The 20,205-nt window shown below is 43.7% G+C and overlaps 1 protein-coding gene across 1 annotated transcript in view; it reads right to left on the bottom strand.

Annotated features, from left to right (window-relative positions):
• Positions 1–7,694, bottom strand: part of cfap299 (cilia and flagella associated protein 299) — a 270,945-nt gene extending 263,251 nt beyond the window's left edge. The window contains exon 1 of the mRNA XM_046348233.1: positions 7,558–7,694. Within this exon, the coding sequence (XP_046204189.1) occupies positions 7,558–7,668 (111 nt within the window). The 5' untranslated portion in view covers positions 7,669–7,694. The remainder of the gene's footprint in view (positions 1–7,557) is intronic.
• Positions 7,695–20,205: the final 12,511 nt, after the last annotated feature.

Below are 20,205 nucleotides of genomic sequence, written 5' to 3'. Positions count from 1 at the left end.
TTCCTTCCTGTCTCTTCTCCCACTGGGCTTCCTGTACTCTACTATCTTCTCCCACTGTCTCCCACTGGGCTTCCTGTTCTAACTCTAGTATCTTCTCCCACTGTCGGCCACTGGGCTTCCTGTTCTAACTCTACTATCTTCTCCCACTGGGCTTCCTGTTCTAACTCTAGTATCTTCTCCCACTGGGCTTCCTGTTCTAACTCTACTATCTTCTCCCACTGTCTCCCACTGGGCTTCCTGTTCTAACTCTAGTATCTTCTCCCACTGGGCTTCCTGTTCTAACTCTAGTATCTTCTCCCACTGGGCTTCCTGTTCTAACTCTAGTATCTTCTCCCACTGTCTCCCACTGGGCTTCCTGTTCTAACTCTAGTATCTTCTCCCACTGGGCTTCCTGTTCGAACTCTACTGTCTTCTCCCACTGGGCTTCCTGTACTAACTCTACTATCTTCTCCCACTGTGCTTCCTGTTCTAACTCTAGTATCTTCTCCCACTGGGCTTCCTGTTCTAACTCTAGTATCTTCTCCCACTGTCTCCCACTGGGCTTCCTGTTCTAACTCTAGTATCTTCTCCCACTGGGCTTCCTGTTCGAACTCTACTGTCTTCTCCCACTGGGCTTCCTGTACTAACTCTACTATCTTCTCCCACTGGGCTTCCTGTTCTAACTCTAGTATCTTCTCCCACTGGGCTTCCTGTTCGAACTCTAGTATCTTCTCCCACTGGGCTTCCTGTAGTAACTCTACTATCTTCTCCCACTGTCTCCCACTGGGCTTCCTGTTCTAACTCTAGTATCTTCTCCCACTGGGCTTCCTGTTCTAACTCTAGTATCTTCTCCCACTGGGCTTCCTGTAGTAACTCTACTATCTTCTCCCACTGTCTCCCACTGGGCTTCCTGTTCTAACTCTAGTATCTTCTCCCACTGGGCTTCCTGTAGTAACTCTGTCTTCTCCCACTCTTCCCACTCTCCTGTTCTAACTCTAGTATCTTCTCCCACTGGGCTTCCTGTTCTAACTCTAGTATCTTCTCCCACTGGGCTTCCTGTTCTAACTCTAGTATCTTCTCCCACTGGGCTTCCTGTTCTAACTCTAGTATCTTCTCCCACTGTCTCCCACTGGGCTTCCTGTTCTAACTCTAGTATCTTCTCCCACTGGGCTTCCTGTTCGAACTCTACTGTCTTCTCCCACTGGGCTTCCTGTACTAACTCTACTATATTCTCCCACTGTGCTTCCTGTTCTAACTCTAGTATCTTCTCCCACTGGGCTTCCTGTTCTAACTCTAGTATCTTCTCCCACTGTCTCCCACTGGGCTTCCTGTTCTAACTCTAGTATCTTCTCCCACTGGGCTTCCTGTTCGAACTCTACTGTCTTCTCCCACTGGGCTTCCTGTTCTAACTCTAGTATCTTCTCCCACTGGGCTTCCTGTTCGAACTCTAGTATCTTCTCCCACTGGGCTTCCTGTAGTAACTCTACTATCTTCTCCCACTGTCTCCCACTGGGCTTCCTGTTCTAACTCTAGTATCTTCTCCCACTGTCGGCCACTGGGCTTCCTGTTCTAACTCTACTATCTTCTCCCACTGGGCTTCCTGTTCTAACTCTAGTATCTTCTCCCACTGGGCTTCCTGTAGTAACTCTACTATCTTCTCCCACTGTCTCCCACTGGGCTTCCTGTTCTAACTCTAGTATCTTCTCCCACTGGGCTTCCTGTTCTAACTCTAGTATCTTCTCCCACTGGGCTTCCTGTTCTAACTCTAGTATCTTCTCCCACTGTCTCCCACTGGGCTTCCTGTTCTAACTCTAGTATCTTCTCCCACTGGGCTTCCTGTTCGAACTCTACTGTCTTCTCCCACTGGGCTTCCTGTACTAACTCTACTATCTTCTCCCACTGTGCTTCCTGTTCTAACTCTAGTATCTTCTCCCACTGGGCTTCCTGTTCTAACTCTAGTATCTTCTCCCACTGTCTCCCACTGGGCTTCCTGTTCTAACTCTAGTATCTTCTCCCACTGTCGGCCACTGGGCTTCCTGTTCTAACTCTACTATCTTCTCCCACTGGGCTTCCTGTTCTAACTCTAGTATCTTCTCCCACTGGGCTTCCTGTAGTAACTCTACTATCTTCTCCCACTGTCTCCCACTGGGCTTCCTGTTCTAACTCTAGTATCTTCTCCCACTGGGCTTCCTGTTCTAACTCTAGTATCTTCTCCCACTGGGCTTCCTGTTCTAACTCTAGTATCTTCTCCCACTGTCTCCCACTGGGCTTCCTGTTCTAACTCTAGTATCTTCTCCCACTGGGCTTCCTGTTCGAACTCTACTGTCTTCTCCCACTGGGCTTCCTGTACTAACTCTACTATCTTCTCCCACTGTGCTTCCTGTTCTAACTCTAGTATCTTCTCCCACTGGGCTTCCTGTTCTAACTCTAGTATCTTCTCCCACTGTCTCCCACTGGGCTTCCTGTTCTAACTCTAGTATCTTCTCCCACTGGGCTTCCTGTTCGAACTCTACTGTCTTCTCCCACTGGGCTTCCTGTACTAACTCTACTATCTTCTCCCACTGGGCTTCCTGTTCTAACTCTAGTATCTTCTCCCACTGGGCTTCCTGTTCGAACTCTAGTATCTTCTCCCACTGGGCTTCCTGTAGTAACTCTACTATCTTCTCCCACTGTCTCCCACTGGGCTTCCTGTTCTAACTCTAGTATCTTCTCCCACTGGGCTTCCTGTTCTAACTCTAGTATCTTCTCCCACTGGGCTTCCTGTAGTAACTCTACTATCTTCTCCCACTGTCTCCCACTGGGCTTCCTGTTCTAACTCTAGTATCTTCTCCCACTGGGCTTCCTGTAGTAACTCTACTGTCTTCTCCCACTGGGCTTCCTGTTCTAACTCTAGTATCTTCTCCCACTGGGCTTCCTGTTCTAACTCTACTATCTTCTCCCACTGGGCTTCGTGTTCTAACTCTACTATCTTCTCCCACTGGGCTTCCTGTTCTAACTCTAGTATCTTCTCCCACTGGGCTTCCTGTTCTAACTCTAGTATCTTCTCCCACTGGGCTTCCTGTTCTAACTCTACTATCTTCTCCCACTGTCTCCCACTGGGCTTCCTGTTCTAACTCTAGTATCTTCTCCCACTGGGCTTCCTGTTCTAACTCTAGTATCTTCTCCCACTGGGCTTCCTGTTCTAACTCTAGTATCTTCTCCCACTGTCTCCCACTGGGCTTCCTGTTCTAACTCTAGTATTTTCTCCCACTGTCTGCCATTGGGCTTCCTGTAGTAACTCTAGTATCTTCTCCCACTGGGCTTCCTGTTCTAACTCTAGTATCTTCTCCTACTGTCTGCCACTGGGCTTCCTGTTTTAACTCTAGTATCTTCTCCTACTGTCTGCCACTGGGCTTCCTGTTCTAACTCTAGTATCTTCTCCTACTGTCTGCCACTGGGCTTCCTGTTCTAACTCTAGTATCTTCTCCCACTGGGCTTCCTGTTCTAACTCTAGTATCTTCTCCCACTGGGCTTCCTGTAGTAACTCTACTATCTTCTCCCACTGTCTCCCACTGGGCTTCCTGTTCTAACTCTAGTATCTTCTCCCACTGTCTCCCACTGGGCTTCCTGTTCTAACTCTAGTATCTTCTCCCACTGGGCTTCCTGTTCTAACTCTACTATCTTCTCCCACTGTCTCCCACTGGGCTTCCTGTTCTAACTCTAGTATCTTCTCCCACTGGGCTTCCTGTTCTAACTCTAGTATCTTCTCCCACTGTCTCCCACTGGGCTTCCTGTTCTAACTCTAGTATTTTCTCCCACTGTCTGCCATTGGGCTTCCTGTAGTAACTCTAGTATCTTCTCCCACTGGGCTTCCTGTTCTAACTCTAGTATCTTCTCCTACTGTCTGCCACTGGGCTTCCTGTTTTAACTCTAGTATCTTCTCCTACTGTCTGCCACTGGGCTTCCTGTTCTAACTCTAGTATCTTCTCCTACTGTCTGCCACTGGGCTTCCTGTTCTAACTCTAGTATCTTCTCCCACTGGGCTTCCTGTTCTAACTCTAGTATCTTCTCCTACTGTCAGCCACTGGGCTTCCTGTTCTAACTCTAGTATCTTTTCCTACTGTCAGCCACTGGGCTTCCTGTTCTAACTCTAGTATCTTCTCCCACTGTCGGCCACTGGGCTTCCTGTTCTAACTCTAGTATCTTCTCCCACTGTCGGCCACTGGGCTTCCTGTACTAACTCTACTGTCTTCTCCCACTGGGCTTCCTGTACTAACTCTACTGTCTTCTCCCACTGGGCTTCCTGTACTAACTCTACTGTCTTCTCCCACTGGGCTTCCTGTTCTAACTCTACTGTCTTCTCCCACTGGACTTCCTGTTCTAACTCTACTATCTTCTCCTACTGGGCTTCCTGTTCTAACTCTACTATCTTCTCCCACTGGGCTTCCTGTTCTAACTCTACTATCTTCTCCCACTGGGCTTCCTGTACTAACTCTACCATCTTCTCCCACTGTCGGCCACTGGGCTTCCTGTTCTAACTCTACTATCTTCTCCCACTGTCGGCCACTGGGCTTCCTGTTCTAACTCTACTATCTTCTCCCACTGTCGGCCACTGGGCTTCCTGTTCTAACTCTACTATCTTCTCCCACTGTCGGCCACTGGGCTTCCTGTTCTAACTCTACTATCTTCTCCCACTGTCGGCCACTGGGCTTCCTGTTCTAACTCTACTATCTTCTCCCACTGTCGGCCACTGGGCTTCCTGTTCTAACTCTAGTATCTTCTCCCACTGGGCTTCCTGTTCTAACTCTAGTATCTTCTCCCACTGGGCTTCCTGTTCTAACTCTAGTATCTTCTCCCACTGGGCTTCCTGTTCTAACTCTACTATCTTCTCCCACTGTAGGCCACTGGGCTTCCTGTTCGAACTCTAGTATCTTCTCCCACTGGGCTTCCTGTTCTAACTCTAGTATCTTCTCCCACTGGGCTTCCTGTTCTAACTCTACTATCTTCTCCCACTGTCGGCCACTGGGCTTCCTGTTCTAACTCTAGGATCTTCTCCCACTGGGCTTCCTGTTCTAACTCTAGTATCTTCTCCCACTGTCGGCCACTGGGCTTCCTGTTCTAACTCTTCTATTTGTGACATAAACTGAGTATGTAGTATGCGCATTGGTCATAGTAAGGGTAAAGTTAGTATGCCAAAAGTTCCCGGATGTCGTACTACATTCGGCAAAATACCAATTATAAACTGGGTGGTTTGAGCCCTGAATGCTGATTGGCTGACAGCCGTGGTATATCAGACCGTATACCACGTGTATGACAAAACATATTTTTACTGCTCTAATTATGTTGCTAACCAGTTTATAATAGCAATAAGGCACCTCTGAGGTTTTTGGTATATGGCCAATAAATCACAACTAAGGACTGTATCCAAATACCACACCCCTCGTGATTTTAGTATACAAGCAGTGGACACTATTTCCGTGCTTTTAGGGCCCCTAATGCAATTCTTCAGAAATCAGAAAATGGTGGAAAATAAGCAGCCTGAGTCCGACGAGAGCAGATACTAATTAATTGCTTTAACTAATTATGACAAAAATGTTCATTAATGTAATGACTTTTAAAATAAGTTACTTTGGCTGACAATTTGTTCGATACGGTATCCTTAAGAACCGCATAGCATATCATTACAGCAGTATGTATGTTAGCTAGCTACATGACCAAACGTTAATTGGCTAGTATTTACATGGAAATTGCCAGTATATTAAGGGTGCGTTCGTAAATTCGGTCTGGCTATCTACTCCAAATTCAGAGCACTCTTGTCTGAGTATGCCAGTGCGCAGAACAACTGATGAATATACGAACGCTCAACACCCGTTGAATACAGCTGGTGTAGGTGAAAGTAGGCAAAAAGGCGTAATTCAATGGTTGCCAGCAGGGAAGTTACAGTTAACAACGCTCTGGATAACATGAGTGTGTTCTCTCATTCGTACTGGAAGTAACTAGCAAACTAGTTTACTAATTTACAATCGCCCAGAGCGCACTATGGCACTCTAGAATGAATTTACCAACACACCCTTGGTAGTAAGATGTCTAGCCAGTAATGAGTTAATGCCAACAAGCTAGCAAGAGGTTGCGTTGCAATGGCATCAACTTCCGGTAGACAAGCATACTACGCTCAACTGAAAGGACACCGTTCGGTTTTTTTTTTTTAACTAGGCAAGTCAGTTATGAACAACTTCTTATTTACAATGACAGCCTAGGGACAGTGAGTTAACTGGGGGGCAGAACGGCATATTTTTATTTTGTCAGCTCTGGGATTCAATCTTGCAACCTTTCGGTTGCTGGCCTAATGCTCTAACCACTAGGCTACCTGCTGCCCCAACAGTATAACGTTACTAAAATGAACTAATAGTATATAACGTAAACTCGTACATCGCCTTGGTCCGTACAATTGCCCTTATTTTAGCGCCCCTAATACTTCCAGATCAACTGTAATGTCAATACCATTGTAAAGAACAATTTCTCCCCTTTCCAACAGAATCAAAGACATGACCTAAACGCTGCCCATTTCTGCATAATTCAAGCAGGCAATGAGCCCCGTCGGGTCTTTTTTTAAATGGCGGGTGGGGAAGCAAAACTAATGCGTGATGGTGAGAAGGAGAGGGAAAGGGAAGGGAAAATTGCTTTATTTCACTCGATCTGTCCAACTTATCACCTTATCGCCTCTAAAATGCAAATAAAACACTATAAAGAGTTTATATAATGTGTCATTACATACCTATTTGAAGGTTTGTGTCGAATTTGTATTGGGTTTTTTAGAGTGGTGCTAAAGTTATCTTAGAAGTAAACAGCGGCTTTGAGAATGATGATCGCATGCAATGATATCGCAAACAATGACTAGGTATCCCCCCTTACCCCTGTCACTGTCAATTACTTGTTTTTAAAGGATGAGAGAAGTGCTACACCTGGTGGAGAGAGATTCTACTACAGAAATAGTTGCTTTATGCGTGCTGTAAATTACATAACATGACCCAATGTAACGGAGGGTCCGTTTTTTTAAACTTTTCTCCAATACTATAGATCCATTACCATGTCGATCAACGCTTGAATATAAACCTAGTTCACACCCCTGATTTTGAAGTGAACACAGTGAGCTACAGTGCCATTAGATGTCTTTGTAGCCTCGTTTGAATGTTGCGGTTGCGCACATTTGTACGGAATGGGGTGAGTTTACGTTATTCGAACATAGCTTTTCACTTTGTTACTCAATGAACCTACCAATGACTGCCTCACTGAAGTCAAGGCCTATACTGCCACCTACCGCCTGATCATTTTGACTACCACAACAAACAAGTTTCAAGGTGCACTACATAGTTTGGTACGATACTTTTTTTTACATTGCGCAAGGGGGCACAATTAATAGCCCTGTCAACCAAGTAATGCCAACTGCATATGTCAAGCTATGTTATATGTATCGCTAGGTTAGCTGCTATAGCTACGTAACGTTAGCGAAAGGACCTTTTGACTCGCCAACGTCGTGTGGTGGTAAACGCTGGCAGAAACTTCTCGAAACACATTTGCAAAACACTTTTAGGCCTTTACCTCGAGATAATACAAGTCCAACGACGTGATTTGAGAGTCGAGGAAATCTTCGTATGTGTGAAATTCTGTCACAATATTGTCGAGAGCCGCGGCAGCGTTGTCCTCCTCCATAGTTCACCGGTTACCATAGCAACCCGCTGGAGAATCACTACCAGAAGGCGCCGTTGCTCATTCAAATCAAACTTTATTAGTCACAAGCGCCGAATACAACAGGTGTAGGTAGACCTTACAGTGAAATGCCGAATATAACAGGTGTAGTAGACCTCACAGTGAAATGCTGAATACAACAGGTGTAGTAGACCTCACAGTGAAATGCTGAATACAACAGGTGTAGTAGACCTTACAGTGAAATGCTGAATACAACAGGTGTAGTAGACCTTACAGTGAAATGCTGAATACAACAGGTGTAGTAGACCTCACAGTGAAATGCTGAATACAACAGGTGTAGTAGACCTCACAGTGAAATGCTGAATACAACAGGTGTAGGTAGACCTCACAGTGAAATGCTGAATACAACAGGTGTAGTAGACCTCACAGTGAAATGCTGAATACAACAGGTGTAGTAGACCTCACAGTGAAATGCTGAATACAACAGGTGTAGTAGACCTCACAGTGAAATGCTGAATACAACAGGTGTAGTAGACCTCACAGTGAAATGCTGAATACAACAGGTGTAGTAGACCTTACAGTGAAATGCTGAATACAACAGGTGTACTAGACCTTATAGTGAAATGCTGAATACAACAGGTGTAGTAGACCTTACAGTGAAATGCTGAATACAACAGGTGTAGTAGACCTCACAGTGAAATGCTGAATACAACAGGTGTAGTAGACCTTACAGTGAAATGCTGAATACAACAGGTGTAGTAGACCTCACAGTGAAATGCTGAATATAACAGGTGTAGTAGACCTTACAGTGAAATGCTGAATACAACAGGTGTAGTAGACCTTACAGTGAAATGCTGAATACAACAGGTGTAGTAGACCTTACAGTGAAATGCTGAATACAACAGGTGTAGTAGACCTCACAGTGAAATGCTGTATACAACAGGTGTAGGTAGAACTCACAGTGAAATGCTGTATACAACAGGTGTAGGTAGAACTCACAGTGAAATGCTGAATACAACAGGTGTAGGTAGAACTCGCAGTGAAATGCTGAATACAACAGGTGTAGGTAGAACTCACAGTGAAATGCTGTATACAACAGGTGTACTAGACCTTACAGTGAAATGCTGAATACAACAGGTGTAGTAGACCTCACAGTGAAATGCTGTATACAACAGGTGTAGTCGACCTTACAGTGAAATGCCGAATACAACAGGTGTAGTAGACCTTACTTGTGAAATGGTTACTTTCAAGCCCTTATTAACCAACCATGCAGTTTTAAAGAAAATTGCCCTTCTTTGCCAAATATACTTGGTATCTTTACTTACACGAAATTAAACCAGATGAAACAAGGACCGTTATATTTACAATGGACCATAGTAATTATATAGGCCCCAGTTTAAAGGAGGATATTGAGTGAGTTTTGGTTCACATGGTGTGCCAACACGTGTCTTGTGCTGCTGTGCTTAGAATGCTATAGCCTTGTATTTATTTTTATTTTTAGGCCTATCAGTCAAATGTATTTTTTTACCAATCAAATGCAATGGGTTATTGCTGACCAATACATTTTGATGTTGTCCATTGATAGCATTGGAACAACCCTGTGAAATTGACCAAAAAATGTCAAACAAAATGTACAAATCCAAAATAATACATAAATCTCCAGCAGTGGCGACCTGTCATTCAGAGCCCCACCTGTTTAGCTAAAAATAAAAAAATATATAGTATTATTATTATGCCCTGTTTTGCATGTCATTTTGGAATCAATACACGTCACATATTAGTTTGCAAAAAAATTTTTTAAATGATTGAGTTAATAAAGCAGAATACAAAGCTTTCTTGAAAGAAGAACCAAAATGCCGGTGTGCTTTCTGTGCTGGTGGGGCAGCCAGCAGAAAATACAGAACGTAGGGGTTGGTAATGTTCTCTAGATGCGCCGTGATTGGCTCAGTGTTCTGTCACTCATGGGGACACTACGTCACCGCAATATCTACAGGGAGAGCTCGAAAATGCAAGCCCCTTGGGTGCTGCCATAGATTTACATTAGAAGTGCCCATCCCAGCAGGCTCAAGGTCATTGGTCACAGATAAAATGTCTAATACAGTTATATCTACAGTAGCTTTGATTGGACTGATGTCAACGTAATACTTCCTAAATCTTAGCTAGCAAGCTAGACAAGCAGTCAACCTCATGAATGAAGTCTACTATCTACTGGCAAATCCTCCTCAATCCTTGTCGTATGAAGAGAAATTGTAAATAAAACGTATCGTGCTCATCGGCCATCAACATTACACAACAAGTTGGAAATCGTAAATTCAAGAATGAATTGTTTGGAAGCAATCAGTTGCTAACTGCAAGCGCTGCGATGCAGTCACTAACCTGCTATCCCAGTCATGAAGGACGAAGCTAGGCCCCTCTTGATTCTCATTGGCTGAAGTCAAGTTAGGGGTTATACAGTACCAGTCAAAAGTTGTGTGTCCTATCAGCAGCATACCACCCTGCAACCCACTGCTGGCTTGCTTCTGAAGCTAAGCAGAGTTTGTGCTAGATGGGAGACCAGATGCTGCTGGAAGTGGTGTTGAGGGCCAATAGGAGCCACCCTTTCCTCTGGTCAAAAAAAAAAAAAAGATGGTCCCAGTCCCCCAGGGCAGTGATTGGGGATATTGCCCTGTGTAGGGTGCTGTCTTTCAGATTGAATGTTAAATGGGTGTCCTGACTCTGGTCACTAAAGATCACATGGCACTTACTGTAAGAGTAGGGGTGTTAACCTCGGTGTCCTGGTTAAATTCCCAATCTGGCCCTCATATCATCCCCAGTTTACAACTGGCTCATTCATCTCCTATCCCCTGTAACTAATTTCCAGGTCGTTGCTGTCATCAATTTACATGGTAAATTAAGGGTTAAATAAAAAAATACTCATTCAAGGGTTTTTCTTCATTTTTACTATTTTCTACATTGTAGAATAATAGTGAAGTCATCAAAACTATGAACTAACTCATATGGAATCATGTAGTGACCAAAAGTGTTAAACAAATCCAAATATATTTTAGATTTTTCAATGTAGCAACCCTTTGTGCAAAGCTGTCATCAAGGCAAAGGGTGGCGATTTGAAGAATCTAAAATATATTTAGATTTGTTTAACACTTTTTTGGTTACTCCATGATTCGCTCCAGCAGGTGCATCTCACTGATCATCCCTAAAGCCAACACCTCATTTGGCCGCCTTTCGTTCCAGTACTCTGCTGCCTGTGACTGGAATGAATTGCAAAAATCGCTGAAGTTGGAGACTTATCTCCCTCACCAACTTCAAACATCTGCTATCTGAGCAGCTAACCAATCGCTGCCGCTGTACATAGTCTATCGGTAAATAGCCCACCCATTTTTACCTATTTCATCCCCATACTGTTTTTATTTATTTTATTTTCTGCTCTTTTGCACACCAATATCTCTACCTGTACAAGACCATCTAATCATTTATCACTCCAGTGTTAATCTGCAAAATTGTAATTATTCGCCTACCTCCTCATGCCTTTTGCACACAATGTATATAGACTCTCCTTTTTTCTACTGTATTATTGACTTGTTAACTGTTTACTCCATGTGTAACTCTGTGTTGTCTGTTCACACTGCTATGCTTTATCTTGGCCAGGTCGCAGTTGCAAATGAGAACTTGTTCTCAACTAGCCTACCTGGTTAAATAAAGGTGAAATAAAGTGTAAAAAATTCCATGTGTTATTTCATAGTTTTGATGTCTTCACTATTATTCTACAATGTAGGTGTGTCCAAACTTTGGACTGGTACTGTATGTCACTCTCCTATACTATATTCCCAACAACAACGCCACCGGTTGTAAATAAACTATTTTTTTCAGCTGATATAACTTGTATCATTATTATAGGGCTGTGAAACCCATAGCCGAATGGCTTCAGACTGAGTATTTCTCACCATTTATTTACAGAGCAATTTCTGTTTTATAACAGGTTGTGTCCATTTATTTACAGTAGTGTGTTGATTAATTATTGCTATTTTCAGTGAAATTCATACAAAAGTCAAGAGTTGTGTTACCCACGCCTCTTGGAGGGAACGCAACACCCTGCTACAATCAACTCCCCGTGGAGTGACAGAGGTATGACTAGAGGTGGAGGTATGACTAGAGGTGGAGGTATGACTAGAGGTGGAGGTATGACTAGAGGTGGAGGTATGACTAGAGGTGGAGGTATGACTAGAGGTGGAGGTATGACTAGAGGTGGAGGTATGACTAGAGGTGGAGGTATGACTAGAGGTGGAGGTATGACTAGAGGTGGAGGTATGACTAGAGGTGGAGGTGTGACTAGAGGTGGAGGTATGACTAGAGGTGGAGGTATGACTAGAGGTGGAGGTATGACTAGAGGTGGAGGTATGACTAGAGGTGGAGGTGACTAGAGGTGGAGGTATGACTAGAGGTGGAGGTGACTAGAGGTGGAGGTGTGACTAGAGGTGGAGGTATGACTAGAGGTGGAGGTGTGACTAGAGGTGGAGGTATGACTAGAGGTGGAGGTATGACTAGAGGTGGAGGTATGACTAGAGGTGGAGGTGACTGACTAGAGGTGGAGGTATGACTAGAGGTGGAGGTGTGACTAGAGGTGGAGGTGTGACTAGAGGTGGAGGTATGACTAGAGGTGGAGGTATGACTAGAGGTGGAGGTGTGACTAGAGGTGGAGGTATGACTAGAGGTGGAGGTATGACTAGAGGTGGAGGTATGACTAGAGGTGGAGGTATGACTAGAGGTGGAGGTATGACTAGAGGTGGAGGTGGAGGTGACTAGAGGTGGAGGTGTGACTAGAGGTGGAGGTGTGACTAGAGGTGGAGGTGTGACTAGAGGTGGAGGTGTGACTAGAGGTGGAGGTGTGACTAGAGGTGGAGGTGTGACTAGAGGTGGAGGTGTGACTAGAGGTGGAGGTGTGACTAGAGGTGGAGGTGTGACTAGAGGTGGAGGTGTGACTAGAGGTGGAGGTGTGACTAGAGGTGGAGGTGTGACTAGAGGTGGAGGTACTAGAGGTGGAGGTGTGAGGTGTGACTAGAGGTGGAGGTGTGACTAGAGGTGGAGGTGTGACTAGAGGTGGAGGTGTGACTAGAGGTGGAGGTGTGACTAGAGGTGGAGGTGTGACTAGAGGTGGAGGTGTGACTAGAGGTGGAGGTGTGACTAGAGGTGGAGGTGTGACTAGAGGTGGAGGTGTGACTAGAGGTGGAGGTGTGACTAGAGGTGGAGGTGTGACTAGAGGTGGAGGTGTGACTAGAGGTGGAGGTGTGACTAGAGGTGGAGGTGTGACTAGAGGTGGAGGTGTGACTAGAGGTGGAGGTGTGACTAGAGGTGGAGGTGACTAGAGGTGGAGGTGTGACTAGAGGTGGAGGTGTGACTAGAGGTGGAGGTGTGACTAGAGGTGGAGGTGTGACTAGAGGTGGAGGTGTGACTAGAGGTGGAGGTGTGACTAGAGGTGGAGGTGTGACTAGAGGTGGAGGTGTGACTAGAGGTGGAGGTGTGACTAGAGGTGGAGGTGTGACTAGAGGTGGAGGTGTGACTAGAGGTGGAGGTGTGACTAGAGGTGGAGGTGTGACTAGAGGTGGAGGTGTGACTAGAGGTGGAGGTGTGACTAGAGGTGACTGTGACTAGGTGGAGGTGGAGGTGTGACTAGAGGTGGAGGTGTGACTAGAGGTGGAGGTGTGACTAGAGGTGGAGGTGTGACTAGAGGTGGAGGTGTGACTAGAGGAGGAGGTGTGACTAGAGGAGGAGGTATAGAGGTGTGACTAGAGGAGGAGGTATAGAGGTGTGACTAGAGGTGGAGGTATAGAGGTGTGACTACAGGTGGAGGTATAGAGGTGTGACTACAGGTGGAGGTATAGAGGTGTGACTACAGGTGGAGGTATAGAGGTGTGACTACAGGTGGAGGTATAGAGGTGTGACTACAGGTGGAGGTATAGAGGTGTGACTACAGGTGGAGGTATAGAGGTGTGACTACAGGTGGAGTTATAGAGGTGTGACTACAGGTGGAGGTATAGAGGTGTGACTACAGGTGGAGGTATAGAGGTGTGACTACAGGTGGAGGTATAGAGGTGTGACTACAGGTGGAGGTATAGAGGTGTGACTACAGGTGGAGGTAAGGATGACAGAGGCAGATAATTTGACCTTTCACAGGGAATGTATTTCCTTCACACTTTAATTTGGGGAAAAGGGTCTGGAAGGAACAAAAGCAAAGAGAGTCAAAGTTAAAGAACCACCTCTACTACCCACCCATTACTTACCCATCTTAGCGCACTAACCAAAATATAGGGGATGTTCCACCCAGGTCTTATCTAGGGTGCATAGACAGAGTATACACTACGGGTATAAGTATGCCCGCAGGCCTCTTGCCTTCCATGATACACACACCCCCCCCCAGGGAACAAATGAAACAGAATAATACAAACTTAAGAGTGAACTATTTCACTAATCAAAAACAGTCCTATGGTACAAACGTCAGCAAGGCCAGCTACAAATTATACAGACCAAAACACAGGCCGTACCAAAACACTTTACAAATTATACAGACCAAAACACAGGCCGTACCAAAGCACTTTACAAATTATACAGACCAAAACACAGGCCGTACCAAAGCACTTTACAAATTATACAGACCAAAACACAGGCCGTACCAAAGCACTTTACAAATTATACAGACCAAAACACAGGCCGTACCAAAGCACTTTACAAATTATACAGACCAAAACACAGGCCGTACCAAAGCACTTTACAAATTGTACAGACCAAAACACAGGCCGTACCAAAGCACTTTACAAATTATACAGACCAAAACACAGGCCGTACCAAAGCACTTTACAAATTATACAGACCAAAACACAGGCCGTACCAAAGCACTTTACAAATTATACAGACCAAAACACAGGCCGTACCAAAGCACTTTACAAATTATACAGACCAAAACACAGGCCGTACCAAAGCACTTTACAAATTATACAGACCAAAACACAGGCCGTACCAAGAAGCTCTCTTCCTAACAAAGGAACACTGGCTTTTAAAGCTGCAGAAGGAGTCGGTAATTGAAAACCGCTGTGTCTCCTGCCGAGAGGACGGGGTCAGAGCTCCAATCAGCAATGGGGGCCGACCAATCAGCTGCTTAGTATCCAGGAAGCCATTTCCTGAAACACACATATACAAACCCACAACACAGAAACTGGGGAATGCAGCAAGTTGGCTATAACATGAGTACAAACAAAGTGAGTGTTTGTGTGTGTTTTTGAGAGTGTATACAGTGTGTATTATAATTTCCCATCATAAAAATGTATCCCCATTCCCCAATCAAATACCTTTTTTTGTGTTTTAAAAAGCCAATCTGGCAACACTCAGAATTTGACAGCCTTGAATAAGATGCATTAGAAAAGAAATGGTGTATTGAACACAAACAAAGGGGAGCCTTGTATTAAATGCATTATGAACAAATTCTTATTTTCGAATGACGGCCTAGGAACAGTGGAGTTAACTGCCTTGTTCGGGGGCAGAATTACATGTTTACCTTGTCAGCTCGGTGATTTGTGGTGCAACCTTTCGATTACTAGTCCAAAGCTCTAACCACTAGGCTATTTGCGGCCCCATATATACTGAGATCATGTGACACTTAGATTGCACACAGGTGGACTTTCTTTAACTAATCATGCGACTTCTGAAGGTAATTGGTTGCAACAGATCTTATTTAGGGGCTTCATATACAAATACACCAACATTTATAATAACAGAAAATATATAACAATGCATTGTATTTTAACTGAAAAAGGTTCACCAATACAGGCATAAAAAAATATATATAGCTTTGTCTAAGTCAGATCCTGACAGTAAATGTAAAGAATGACCTTGTTGTGTGTTTGTATCATGATGGCATAGTGAAACGAGAGTAGCATCTTTCTCATTTAATTTCATCCCACATAGTATATCAACATATATATTCCCTTAAATTCAAGTTCCCAAAAGCCTTCAGTTTTCGTATTGAAACATTCCACTAACTTAACCTAATGTCCCAGTCATAATGTTTTAGTGGGTAGGTCCCATACGCGGTCACAGTCATAATGTTTTAGTGGGTAGGTCCCATACGCGGTCACAGTCATAATGTTTTAGTGGGTAGGTCCCATACGCGGTCACAGTCATAATGTTTTAGTGGGTAGGTCCCATACGCGGTCACAGTCATAATGTTTTAGTGGGTAGGTCCCATACGCGGTCACAGTCATAATGTTTTAGTGGGTAGGTCCCATAATGTTTTAGTGGGTAGGTCCCATACGTGGTCACAGTCATAATGTTTTAGTGGGTAGGTCCCATACGCGGTCACAGTCATAATGTTTTAGTGGGTAGGTCCCATACGCGGTCACAGTCATAATGTTTTAGTGGGTAGGTCCCATACGCGGTCACAGTCATAATGTTTTAGTGGGTAGGTCCCATACGCGGTCACAGTCATAATGTTTTAGTGGGTAGGTCCCATACGCGGAGGTAAGGAGGGGTAGTGGTCGAAATATGGCCAAACATCTCATGCCAGGCTGTGGTCTAAATGTCATTCTACTTAACAATGTATATGTTTATACATTAAATACAAATTTACTCTCAGGCCCTGATTGCTTTAGGTTGTGTTTAACAAAGCATTGCAACAAAGAAGGACAACTCTACATTTGGTTCTGTGAACATGGATATCAATGTGTTAAAATATCCTGCCTTATAACCAACTAACTAAAGGTTCAACAGGTGGGACTCTTAGTCCGGAAACCATTTTTGATTTGGGGTCATTTGGGGTCATTAACTGGTATACAATTTTACACATAATACAAATTGGGAAGCTCCAAAGATAGGGAAGAACATTCAACAAGCACAGCACTTACACAAATGACTGATGATTGGCTGAGAGAAATTGATGACAAATAGATTTTTGGGGCTGTTTTATTACACTTCAGTGCGGCTTTTCATATTGTCTATCATAGTCACCTGATGGAAAAACGTATCCGTTATGGCTTTACATCCCCTGCTATATTGTCGATAAAGAGCTACCTGTTTAACAGAACACAGAGGAGGTTCTTTAATGGAAGCCTCTCCAACAAAATCCAGGTAGAATCAGGAATTCCCCAGGGCAGCTGTCTAGGCCCCTTACTTTTTTCAATCTTTACTAACGACATGCCACTGGTATGTATGCAGATGACCAACCACTATACACGCCAGCTACTACAGCGACGACTGAAATGACTGCAATACAGTTAGTTTCAGAATGGGTGGCAAGGAATAAGTTAGAACTAAATATTTCAAAAGCAAAAAGCATTGTATTTGGGACAAATCATTCACTAAAACCTCAACTAAATCTTGTAATGAATAATGTGGAAATTGAGTTAAAACATATTGATACAACAGTTCCCTGGGTACCGAAGACGTGGATGTCGATTATGGCAGGTTAAATGAGGAAGACACATTTCAGTTGGACAACTGACTAGGTAGCTAGGACAGGGAGAAGTCTGTCCATAATAAAGTGATGCTCTGCATTCTTAACAGCACTATCAACAAGGCAGGTCCTACAGGCCTTAGTTTTGTCATACCTGGACTACTGTTCAGTCATGTGGTCAGGTGCCACAAAAGAGGGACTTAGGGAACTTTCAATTGGCCCATAACAGGACGTCACGGCTGGCCCTTGGATGTACACAGAGAGCCAATATTAATAAAATGCATGTCAATCTCTCCTATATCAAAGTGGAGGAGAGATTAACTTCATCACTACTTGTATTTGTGAGAAGTGACATGTTGAATGCACCGAGCTGTCTGTTTAAACTACTGGCACACAGCTCAGACACCCATACATACCCCACAAGACATGCCACCAGAAGTCTGTTTAAACTACTAACACACAGAGGTGCACAGTACTACATAGAGTCATGACTTCATGAAATTCTAATCCACATCATGCAACTGATGCAGCAGTAGAATCAGATTTATAAAACAGATTAAAATATACCTTATGGAACAGCGGGGACTATAAAGCAACACAAACATAGGCACAGACACATGGATACACACATACGATAAAATACGCACTATACACAAACAGGAATTTTGTATTGTGGATATGTGGTAGGAGAGTAGTGGTCTGAGGGCAGACACGTAATATGCTGTGAAATCTGCTGTGAATGCATGTCAAAAACCTCAAGGTTCCTCCCCTTTTTCTCCTAAAATGACATACCCAAATCTAACTCCCTGTAGCTCAGGACCTGAAGCAAGGATGTGCAAGGATATGCACTTTGAAGTTTGTAGAAATTAATGTAGGAGAATATAACACATTAGATCTGGTAAAAGATAATACAAAGAATAAACGTGTATTTTTAAACATTTTTGGTACCGTCACCTTTGAAATGCAAGAGAAAAGTCATAAGGAATTATTCCAGCACCGGCACAATTTAGATGTTGTCCACTAGATGGCAGCAGTGCATGTGCAAAGTTTTAGACTAATTCCAAAGAACCATTGCATTTCTGTTCAAAATGTTGTATTCCAAATGTGCCTAATTGGTTTATTAATATATTTTCAAGATCATAACTGTGCACTGTCATCAAACAATAGCATGGTGTTATTTCACTGTAACAGCTACTGTAAATTGGACAGTGCCGTTATATTAACAACAATTGAAGCTTTCTGCCAATATCAGATGTGTCTATGACCTGGAAAATGTTCTTGTTACTTTCAACCTCATGCTAATCACATTAGCCTACGTTAACTCAACCGTCCCGCGGGGAAGGGGGGGGGGGAATCCTGTAGAGGTTAATGTTTTTTATTTTATTGTGTAACTGCTTAAATTTGGCTGGATCCCAAGCAGCAGCTAATATATATAATACAAATACAAGAATAAGTAAATTAGATGATACATAAGGCAAAACTAAATACAAAACATTTAACGTTTTGGGAAACATGGCATTTTAGCACTCTTGGCACTTAAGTTTCATTAAACAAATGATTTGTCGTCAATGTATGGTCAGTAGGTGTGGAAAACTATTATTGCCGTGACAGAAAAGGAGAACCCAAATCCACTGTAAAAATAAAGCCGCAAACAGCCATGCCGGAATTAAGATTCGGCCCCATCATGACGCATTGGATACGTGGCCTTAGGATGAGTTACTTCTGTACCACGCCTACAAAATATCAGAACAACATCGAACACATGATGCAGTATGCTTTAGGCCCATTTTCAATGCTGTTGACTACTTTAAAAAATGTCTTCTCCAGAAATGCTAGACCGGCTGGCACCAAATTTGGTATGTAGCATCTATGTACTAGGGATGTGACAAATTAACAATTTTCCTTAAAGGTTAAAAAACCATTCATAGTAACAATAACACAAATGTATAAAATTCCACGTGAATTCACAATACAACTTTCCCCAGGCTTTTACATAATCTAGTTAGGCTATAACACGGAGAATGTTCTGATTTTACATTTTGTGAGGGAAGAAAAACTCTGTAGTGAGTGGGTGTCTTTTTAGTGTAAACCACTCTGTAGTGAGTGGGTGTCTTTTTAGTGTAAACCACTCTGTAGTGAGTGGGTGTCTTTTTAAACCATATTTGCCAGGCCTCGAGCTCAAGCAATGTCGACTATGAGCATGAACGGTTTTGCCTGTCCAACAGCGCCACCGTGCAGCGCCACCGTGCAGCTAAACTAAACAGATCTGAATGTGCTTGCAGTCTCAACAGCGAACATTTGCACTACGTTTTGTTACAATATGAATGTGCGTTGATCTATGTGCAAGACCACACCCACGTGAATGATTATTGGCCATGTTGTTTAATAAGACACCAGCCTGGACAATAGAGACATTTGGTCAATCGACGCTATATACATATATCCAGTTGCCTCTAGATCGGCCCAGTGGTTCCGGAAGCAAAGTGTTTTTCCACAGAGGCAAATCTGTGAGAAAGGCCCTACAGTACGTAGGATTCTAGGTCAGATGGGGTAATTGCATTTTTAATTGCTTGTTAGAGCCACCATTTGGCCGATTGGGTTTCGCCCGTGGTCCTTCACCATGGTGCAACTTGGCATCCTTCTATGCCTCATCTCACAGGATTTAGCATGTTTTCACTAGATAATCATTAAAGCTGCAAGCAGTGTTTCCAGGGTTCAAGCTGTGGGTCTGACTGTGCAAAACTGGACACGTCGCCCTAGCATGACCTAATTTTGTACACCTTACCACGCTTGCCAAATATCAGAACTCAGCAGATCATGTAATATGCTTCTGATGTAGTGAACAAAAAATATTTTTAAAACACATGCAACAATTTCAAATATTTTACTGAGTTAGTTCATTTAAGGAAAACAGTCAATTGAAATGAATTCATTACACCCTAATCCATGGATTTCACATGACTGGGAATACAGATATCTGTTGGTCATAGATACCTTTAAAAGTAAGTAGGGGCGCTGATCAGAAAACCAGCTGTCTGGGTGGTTGGACTCCGCCAGGCGAGGAAGCCAGACGTGGAGGTCGATGGGTTACATGTTAAAGTTAA

Source organism: Oncorhynchus gorbuscha, linkage group LG04 (genome assembly GCF_021184085.1).
Source record: "Oncorhynchus gorbuscha isolate QuinsamMale2020 ecotype Even-year linkage group LG04, OgorEven_v1.0, whole genome shotgun sequence".
Classification (NCBI taxonomy): domain Eukaryota; kingdom Metazoa; phylum Chordata; class Actinopteri; order Salmoniformes; family Salmonidae; genus Oncorhynchus; species Oncorhynchus gorbuscha.
The sequence above is the reverse complement of the archived record's forward strand: the minus strand, read 5'-3'. Positions and strand labels throughout refer to the sequence as shown.